General features: G+C 38.0%; 1 protein-coding gene across 1 annotated transcript in view; it reads left to right on the top strand.

Annotated features, from left to right (window-relative positions):
• Positions 1–10,408, top strand: part of LOC103130777 (E3 ubiquitin-protein ligase TRIM37-like) — a 71,320-nt gene that overhangs the window by 2,306 nt on the left and 58,606 nt on the right. Inside the window, exons 2-7 of the mRNA XM_016666165.1 lie at positions 2,173–2,329; positions 2,985–3,052; positions 4,945–5,069; positions 5,163–5,213; positions 7,907–7,988; positions 8,107–8,185. Of these exons, the coding sequence (XP_016521651.1) occupies positions 2,173–2,329; positions 2,985–3,052; positions 4,945–5,069; positions 5,163–5,213; positions 7,907–7,988; positions 8,107–8,185 (562 nt within the window). The remainder of the gene's footprint in view (positions 1–2,172; positions 2,330–2,984; positions 3,053–4,944; positions 5,070–5,162; positions 5,214–7,906; positions 7,989–8,106; positions 8,186–10,408) is intronic.

Here is a 10,408-nt window from a genome sequence, read left to right as displayed (position 1 = left end):
CCGGTCCACGGACCGGGGGTTGGGGACTACTGTTGTAAATGACGTATACTCGGACTAATGAGGTAATTAGTCCAAGTTTGTCGTTTATTGAATGTTCAGTAATTACAGCGGCTGTAATGAGCCACAGCAAAGGTAAACAAAGGTAAAACAACCTGAACAGGTGATCAACTCTAAACCACTCCTACCTTTTTATTCTCTCCCTCTCTGTCATTTAAGCACACCCGTTGCCGTGGCAACCACCTGCACTCTGCAAGCCGAGCAGAGATTGCGTTAAAAACATAACATTCAGTCCGTTACGATATTAGGTTTGCAGGCTTGATATTTATTTTGCATCATTAATAATCCTCCCTGAACACAGTGGTGGTTGAATAGTCAATTTTAAACTCCTGCTCTGCTAGTTATTTTGGTAATGGAACCAAAACGCACAGATTTGCGCAACACCTTGTTGAAACAATAATCACTAAGATTATTATTGTTGTTGGGTCATTAATTTGAACAAGTTTTGTTGATTTTTTTTGTTGTTGTTCTTTAATAAAGTTATGAACGTTTTAAGCCAATCAGAGGAGGACCTGCTGGTCTTAGCCTCCTGGCAGCGTTCAGTTTGTCACCTAATGCTGAGATCGACTCAAAACCTTCCGCTATCGGCGTATTGCAGCCCTGCTCTAGTAAAGCACGAACAATAGAAACAATATGAAATGGGGAAAAAAGTTATTTATTAACTGACTAAGTTGTGTTTTAGATTGTTCTCAAAAAACTAATCAGTCACGGCTGATTAGTGGTGAACTCACGGCTGCGCAGTGAACTTAATGATTCTTTACAGCAGACAGCTGCTCCTCTCTCTTGCAGGTACTGCGTTCCCCCCGCTAAATCTTTCAAACTGCTGTGTTAGATTAGCTAATAGAACTGGTAGCTAATCTACCACAGCATTCACTTATTAATTGCAAAATAAACATTAAGCCAGCAGACTGAATGTTCTGTTCTTTGTGTGGGAAATATTTGAGTGTTTTTTGGTGTTGAATCCTGAAACATAAAGTTGCGTTGTCAGTTGCTGTGGCAACGAGTTTGTGTGACTTTTCCCTTTGCTGTGCAGCATAGCACTAAATTAATAATACCTTCATTTCCAAGTTTCATTGAGTTAACGGAATTATTCTACCGTGACAGTGTGGCTATGGATGGCATGTAAAGGATTGTCTTTTTGCCCTCCAGTGTTGTCCGCATGACAACAACATGCCGGGGGGCTATATTTGTAAATTTGATTTTGATTAAGTCAGTGCCTCACCAGCTATGATCCTCACCGCACATCATTGATATACACATATATTTATATATAAAAGATATATATATACGTATGTATCTATAAACCTATCCTTCATGCATAGACAGATAGATAAGATGTCGTGACTAAGTTGTAACACAGTTGGTTCTGTGGATCCATTTTCTTTGGTTTGGTGAATGAACTCCTGACTATGATCAGTAGGCTGCTAGTGACTAGTAAAGCACTGCTGGTGGATATTTAGTGTAACACGGAGCAGGTTGTTTCTCCAGTGGGTGGTGCAGGTTGCTCCAATCGAGAGTAGCTACACAGCCACTAGTGGAAAACAAACAAACACATCCAGTAATAACACTTTCATTCTATTGGTTGAGAGGTTGCCCTGCGACGGTGCTCTTTTGTTCCAAGGACGAGCAGAAAATTATTTTCAAGGGAGCAGAGAGGTTTGCAAGCAGAGATTTGATCCGAGCAGAGAGGAGTTTTGAGTGCGAGGAGAAAGGTTTGACAGAGCACAGTGAATATTTGAAAGAGAGCAAAAGTTTTGAGAAGAAAGACAGGAAGTCCTGCTTTCAAACTGAAAATGTAAGGACAACTATTAAACGTTTTGAGAACAAAAGACATGAAAACCTACTTTTAGACTGAAAATGTGTGCTCTCAAATTGTGGCAGAAAAATTCCCCCATATCAGATGGAATCAAAAAGTCTCCTTTTAGATTTTTTTGTGTAAGCCCAGATCACTACATCAATTCCTGACGTCTTGCATCATAAAAAAGCTGCAGAGATTGTTAACTTCAGCCAGCTGCAGTTGTGGTCATTGGTCTGCCACTAATTTACAATGACAACCCAGCAGCACATAATATTTTTAAGTTTTATTCAGCATGTTTTACCACAAGTGTCCTCTAGGAAGCACACACTGATTCACGTTTTCTTGCTCAGGAGAGAAACGTGGAGGCTGTGAGGGGAGCGAAGGACGAGAGGGTAAGGGAGATCCGGAACGCGGTGGAAATGATGATTGCTCGTCTGGACAACCAGCTGAAGAACAAACTCATCACTCTCATGGGTAGGACACCGAAAACTGATCTGGAAGCTGCAGCAAATTGGAAAAATGTTGTTTAGCAGTTAAACTTGCTGATGGAGGCTTGAAGAGTTTTTCTGAGTTTTGCACACTTTGAAAGTCCTGAGATGATCACTTTTGGGGAAAAATTGTCAGGTGTCTTACAAGTTTCTGACTTGTGAATAATCTTTCTCAGATGGTGTGTGGAAGATTGCATTAAGGCTGTCTCAATGGAAACACCCAGCTTCTTCTTTTTATTTTGGCCTGATCTTTGCTAAATATTGATATCTGGAAATTTGTTGCATTTCCATATTATGTCCTAACGTGTAAAATCCTAAGATGGAACCATTGATTCTTACAACAGTCACCTTGAAGCCCTTTTGTTTTGCTTTTCCCATCTGAAAAGATTTTAAATTTGTCATTGCACTAAAATGTGGCCTGAGGTGTTTTTTTTTTCTTTTTTTTTCTTTTTCGTCAACAAAATATTTTGGTGCTGAAAACAGCAGAGCCGCCGTTATATATGACTAATACACATTTGAAATATTTATCAGGAGCAAGTAGATGCCTGCTCTCAGCAGCACCCACACACAAAATCTGCAGCCCTCCATCAGGGCTAGCATTCAGCAAACTGCAAATAGAAATGCCTTGTCCTCCCTAACAGGCCAGAAGACGTCTTTGACCCAGGAGACGGAGCTGCTGGAATCTCTGCTGCAGGAGGTGGAGCATCAGGTCCGTTGTTCACAGATCAATTGTTTTAGTATCCAAAGCAATCCAGAAACCACTCTTGTCATGCCATGTAATTACATTGTTCTGTCACAATCACCCTGGTTTAGCTTATTTTAGTTTATTTAGCCTAGTTTAGCCATGAAAACTGTAAGCTCAAAGATTTGTCTTCATTATTGGCTGCCTCAGAAGAATATATTCCCTTTTCAAAAAATTCAGTATTCCTACTGATGCCAACTTCAAGAAATCTTGCATAATAAAAAAAAAACGCTTGAGAAATAAATAACCAAAAATAGTTATGGACAGTGTTGGAATGTAACAAAGTTCAAGTACTTTGTTACATCTGAAGTACTGTAAAGAAGCACAGTTTGTTTCTATAAAGCGCTTGTGTTACATGTTACATCTAAGTCACATTGCGCTTTTTTAAAAAAAACAAAAACATGTTTATTGATTTTAACAAGAGCACAAGAACATGTATAATCACTTACAAATACAAAAAATATAAGGGCATGGGAGAAGAAAAAAAACTGCAGCAGACCCTCAATAGACCAACCAGCATAAACACCAGTTTGTCTTACAACAAGCCCTCTTTCCACCCGTTGAGTTGGATATCATTTTGGATCAGCCAAGTGTAAAAGACCAGATTCCCCAAAATTTATCGATCTTGTTCATTGTAACATAGCTGATTTTCTTAAGTGCAAAATAAAAAGTCATTTGTGTAATCCATTGTGAAATTCCACACACCTCTTCCATGAGGACACGATACAGTATTTAGCTGTATCATGTCCTCATGGACACGATAAATGGTAATTTTAAAATGGTAATTAAAATTACCATTTTAATTTTCTCTTACTTCCCTGGTTTAATCAGATTTCTTTAAGAACACTTATTGTTGCATCCCTTATTTAGCCCTAAGATTGAATGATTTAACATACTTAAAGAAGCTTTTAGAGATCCCGACATTAAGTAGGGATCTCAGGACGTTATCTTCTTAGGGATGGCATAAGACCTCCGGATTCTGGTACAGAGATGGAAGCAAAGCTGAACAAAGAGTTTGAATTGATGATGATATTGGATACATTTATTTCCGCTCTAAATATTTAATATGTAGGTGTTTTTATGGGAATGTGGGTCTTTCAGGTCAAATTGAGAAGCAATTTTGATTACATTTCGCATTTTATTGTGTCATGTATTGCAGGGCTCTTAACTTGGTTTCAGATTAAGTGTCTTGACTACAACACTGCTAAGTGGCAGCCCCAATTTTGACTCCTCTTCCTTGGTCGCATGTCCTCTCCCACTCCCCTTCTTTCCATCCCTTTCCTGTTGGATTTTTTTTTTTTTTTCAAAATAAATGCTACTAGTGGCAAAAAGTGAAGTTCATGCTGTTAGGACAGGAGAGACGATGTTTTCAAATCACTCTGCACTTGTTAGGTCTGTTTAAAGTCCCTTTTTTCAGGGAAACAACTTTCTCTTGAATGTGTTTATTTTGTGTTAAATAAAACATTTCAAAGGTATAATAATTCCTCTCATTTTGCCTAATTACATTTAACCCTGCAGGTCATCCCTGAAATTTTGATTCTTAGAATCACAAATCTAGATCTAAACTGTGTCTTAGAGAGAAAACACAATAAAAACATGCTTTATCTGCTGCATTGTTCTGCATTGTTGTTGTTAATGTGGTACTTTTGTTTGAGTACTTTCTCAACCATCGGTTATGGAGCATGTTAACGCAGTCAAGCAATAATTTAGAACTGTAAAAATATGAACTGTTGATCAGATAAAACAGATTCTTGAAAGAACTATGACAACTGCTACATACTATTTATATCTGAGTATATTTTATATTTGAGTGGTTTCACAGCAAGACCTTTGTGTTTGCATGTGTTTGTGTTGCACAGCTTCACTCGTGCAGTAAGAGTGAGCTGATCTCTAAGAGCCCAGAGATCCTGCTCATGTTCCAGCAGGTCCACCGTAAACCCATGCAGTCGTTCGTCACCACGCCGGTCCCACCGGACTTCACTAGGTAACCTCAGTGGAAGCAAAATATAACGATTTCAGTAAGTTTCATGGCTTATAACAACTGTTGAACATACTCACCTGAATGTTTGGTTTTTAGTGAGCTGGTTCCTGCTTATGATTCCAGCACTTTTGTACTCATCAACTTCAGGTAAATATTTGATTTAGGCTGCAAAGAAAGAAGCTTAAATATTCTGCTTACTGAAACATTTTTGTCTCTTTTTTGTAGCTTTTAGTTTCTGAAAGAAACATGTAAAATTCTGTAAAAACTGTCTTTCAGTGCAGACAACAGTTTACTGACGGACTAAATGGCTGTGCAGAGTTTGGGTGAAGCATGAGCTCTGCCTAAGTTATTTAAGCTAATAAATAACTGTAATGGAATGCACACATGACAGTGGAAACAGTGACATATGTTACATGTCTGTACTTTTAGTGACAAATGTAACAAATGATGTTTTGTTTTGTTTTTCTGTTTTTTTTTTTCTTCTTCTGAAGACTTTCTGCTTTCCCTTGATCTTGGAGAGCCTGTAATGACGAACAGTCAGTGAGAGAAAGAAAGGACAACCGCCGTCTTCTTCCCCAAACTCTGTCTGAAGAGCGAGGGGCGGGGCTCCTCAATTCCGGTCTCCTGGTGAGATGTTGCCCGAACCTTCGTTACCCTTTTTTTTTAGTTTATTTATTTAACAGGGTATTTTGGTCAATTTAGTTTTTTTTTGTTTTGTTTTGTTTTAAAAACCCATATATGTAATTAATTGCAATACTATTAATTTCTGTGTGGTGGCGTATATTCTTAAACAGATTTTCTGGACTATCACCAAGTGATAATTAAATTCTCCCACTTTATGGTGTATCACACATACAGATATAGTTAGTGTAAAGAGTAATGCAAACTTCCCCTAATTTAGCAACAAATTCTTTTGTCTCCCCAGTTTTGAAGAGTGTCACATCCAGAGGCTGCACTAGACATTTTTTTTGTCTGTCATTTTGACTTGACAGCATTAAAAAAATCTGTCATGTACTATTTTTGCCTGTCAAATTATAATCATATTAACATGGCTATTGAGCTGCATTTTTATGCGGGTTAGTTAATGTTCACCTAGTTGAGCCGTGTATCCATATCCCATCACACATAAAGCAGATAAACACATTTAACTTTTTCTCCATAGTGACACAAACCACTGACTGTGGCCCTAATAACTTTTAATAAATTAAATTAAAGACTCCACTTAAATTACCATTAATTCACCTGCTGGGTTCTGAACGCACAGCCTCACAAATTCCTCCTGGTTGCATCTGCAGAGAAATCTGCGCTGGTTCATCAGACAGTTGGATCTGTATGAACCAAACCAATTAATTGAACTTTGCCGGCTTTTTTACCCTGTGTGGTCCGGATGTGCGCTTTTTCGAAGATTTTTTTTTGTGTGGTTTCACTTCCCCGAAACGGACAGATGTTACATCTGCTGCGCTTCTCCTGAGTGCCGCTCTCCTTCTGGGAGCAGGAGGGTAATGTCTTCCAGCTTCGTTTGTTAAAACTGCTGGGTGAGTTAAGTTTAATTCTTCACAGCGGCGGAGCTGCGTCCCCATTGGTTATGCAGCGTATTGCGCATGTTACAGTCTAACTAACTTCTGCACTTTTATTTATTTCCTCAAGATGAACTGCCAGCTCCTCTGTTTAGACTACAAATGGATTAACACAACATTGCATCCTCTTTCATTTTTTTGTTCTGTGTGTAATGGAGACTGGAATTTCAACCATTGGTTTGAAATGCGCTTCTGAACCAGTCGCACTCCAAAGCGTCCAGTCCATCACTCTTCAACACTCGGTCAGCTTTCGGTCGGCAAGACACACTTAGTTCAGTGCCCATGAGATGATATTCAGATAAGATTTTTTTATTGATTGATTTTAGTTGCATCTGCGATGAACTCTTTGCGTAAAGTCTATAATGTCTACACAATTCCACCAACAGACAGGTATCAAATTTTTCCACTGTTGAAAAACCCCCAAAACGGTCAAGTACATAAAATATTCCGTTAACGTGACCCATGGGCACATCATATATACCCCAGGCATATACATTTGAAGTTCTCTTTTAGTAACTAAACGTTCCTCAACACTCTCATCAATATAAAGTAGAGAATTTTATCATGGTGGTGCTAAGAATTATTTGTTTATATATAATAGTTTCCCCATTTAAATAATAATAAACCTACTTTTTTCAGTGTCATTGTGCTTCTGAAATAAAATAATTCATTTGAATATACAATAAACCAATCAATGTGGTGGTTCACTGCATAACACAAAATAGTACCAAATATTTTTGGTCTAGTTTCCAGTGCAAATATCTTAATTTTTTTTTCAAGACTAACTTAAGTAACTTTTCAGCAAGATATAGAAGCTTTTTTAAGTAAATAATTTCTTAATATTGATGAAAAAGTACAAAGTGAAATAATTTGCCAGTGGAGCTAGTAGTTTTTCATCAATATTAAGGAATTACTGACTTAAAACTAAATTTCTTGCGGAAATTACTTCTAAGTTAGGTTTGTATTATTTCAAGTATACTAAGATATTCACACTAGAAACTAGGGAGATTTTGTGTTTTTGGAGTATTGTTGATCAATACATGTGTGAAATTGAGTATTTTCCATATTAATCTTTGTGGTTTATAGAGTTTCTACCATTTATTTGCTTTTTTTAAACCCATAATTAAGGTCTTCATTATCTGAAGCCAGAGCTGCTCCTTCCATCCAACTAATTATTAAATGTTCTCTGGAGAGCAGAAAAGTAAAAAGTCCCACTTTGTTCATGTTGCTGTAGGTCTAAAAGTAGGTTTGTTCTGTTTGTAGCACTCTGAGGCAGCGGGCTGACCCTGTCTACAGTCCTCCTCTGCAGATATCTGGCCTTTGCTGGAGGCTTAAAGTTTACCCAGTAAGTCTGAAGCTATTTTATTTGCTGAAGCTGTTTTTCAATGTTTTTGATGGATAATTTAGAAAAGAAATGTCCAGAATTCTGTTTAAAGCTGGTAACTACTGTTTGACATTCTCAGGATGGTAACGGCGTCGTCCGTGGAAACTATCTGTCTGTGTTCCTCGAGCTGTCTGCTGGACTTCCTGAAACCTCAAAGTAGGAGTTATTTCTTTCCTCCTAGGAACCTGTTTATTATAAATATTTTTTATTTTATAAACTTTAAGCAGTACCTTAATATTTATTCTTTTCCAAAAACCAATTTTAAACTGCAGATGACTTATTTTGCATGACTGGTATCCATTGATATTCTATCTCAAATTTTGACATCCAGCTTTGCAGGGTTTCTCCCAGAAAACTTGCTAAGCCTGGTGTTTGGGGCACCGAGTTGGTTCACCAGTGGCCCACCGTGTTTTTTGTATTAAAAAATGTTACATTGACAGGAAATTTAAAAATATTACTGGGTAATTATGTTACTGGAAAACATTGCTGACCCACCATTATAGAATCTTGAAAGCAACAATTACAAAAAAATACAATTAAAATAAATATCAATTATTTGCACTTCAGTTGCTCCTTAAGACTCCCAAGGCTTGTAGGGTCCCCATAAATACTAACATTTTAAATCAGACCATAGATATAGAAATCTAACATTTCTTTATTGAGAATATCAATGTTGTTAAATTTGATTTAATGGTTCAAGCATAGACAAATTAAAAGATTTTAAATTGTTTAACATTTACATTTAAAGAACTGGCAAGTTTACTTTGTAAAGTGCCAAGATCAATCTTTATAGTTGCATTGTTGTTTTACCATATATACAAACTGATGCTACGAGTTTAATCTTTTAGTTTGCACTTTGTTTGTTCACAAATATATCTTAGTAAATTACAATTATCACTGATTGCTTTTAAGGTTGGCTAATTAAGCTAAGTCCCTCTCCCAGATTTCACTCAGTCTATGGTGAAATACTTTTTGTGGTGCTGATGTTCTTAGCAGCAAAAGGGGACCCTAAGTCAAATTCTTCTCAAGGCCTCATACAACCTTGGACCGACCCTGTATGATGAGCTAAATTTGCTGCACTGTGCTTCTCTGCTGGACACAGAGGTACAAACGGTAGATGTAATTTTTTCATGTCTCCCCTTATTAGGGTTTTTAATAAGCACCACAGAGACTGTTTTGGTTGCCCGAGCTTTATGGGACGGGTTTTCTGATCTCCGCGTGCAGCAACTTCAGCTGCACGCCAAAGTTGACTGTAAGTAGAGAAAGCATTTTACAGCATGTCGCTGTAAAAAATAAAAAAATAATAATGGTAAAAATGAAATAAAACCAGTGTGCTGCGCAACTACGAGGCAAGTGTGAAAGCTCCTCCATGGACTGAATCACTGGTCCGCTAAAGCACCATCTAACAGAGGAACACATACATTTTATCAGTGCAGACAAGGAGACGCGCGTTGGCCAGCGTGGCTCTGTGTGTTAAATGCACACGAATTTCAATGCACATGCTGCACATCATTCTTTGTTCACACAGATATACCCAGGGGTGAAAGTAAGCCGGTGTTACAGCAAAATCTGTGACCCATCATTTTCTGTGACCGCAGGGGGCTGTAGAACGCAGGTACGTCTTGAAGATCAGCGAGAAGAGTCTTTAGGTAAACTGCGAAAATACTGATACAGCTGGGATTGTAAACTTCACGGCTCCTTTATTACCATCGCATTGACAAAGAAAATAGAATGTATTCCTTTGTATTTAACTCTGAAAACTGTTTGATGGACCATCGTACTGAATGTCTTTTTTCTATCGTTAAAATATGTAAACCAACTTTGACCATTTAATTGTAAAGCAATTAAGAAATGATTTTAAGTGTTCTGGTAGTTTTTAGTGTTTCTGCCACCTCTTCATTACAGTCATATCTCACTTAAAATAATTAACCCTCAAATAGCCAGGATCACACTGGTCACAGGTTATGATGGCCAGAATAATCGGTGACCTTACTGTACAGGCCAGTAAATAATGTCAGTGTTTAAAATAACTATTTTTCATAGTAACATAGCTTTAATCATCCATTTGACCGATAACGGCTCATGGTGTGGGTATTATGTTGAGAAATTAACACCTGTGGTTATAAACTGGTTATAAACTGCGTCAAAACAGCCACTTTCGTGTGTGTGTGTGTGTGTGTGTGTAAAAATTCCCCTTCTCACCCTCCGCGGGTGGTCTCTTTCATCCTCTGAGCTCAGGTCCTCTACCAGAGGCCTGGTAGCTTCAGGTTCTCCTCCAGTATCTTGGCTGTGCCTTGAACTGCACATTTCTGGACTGAGATGTCTGATGTTGTTCCTGGGATCTGTTTGAGCCACTGCTCCAGTTTGGGGGTGACTGCCCC

Source organism: Poecilia formosa, unplaced genomic scaffold, assembly GCF_000485575.1.
Source record: "Poecilia formosa unplaced genomic scaffold, Poecilia_formosa-5.1.2 Scaffold671, whole genome shotgun sequence".
Taxonomy (NCBI): domain Eukaryota; kingdom Metazoa; phylum Chordata; class Actinopteri; order Cyprinodontiformes; family Poeciliidae; genus Poecilia; species Poecilia formosa.
Note: the sequence above shows the minus strand (reverse complement) of the source record. Positions and strands in the feature narration are given on the sequence as shown.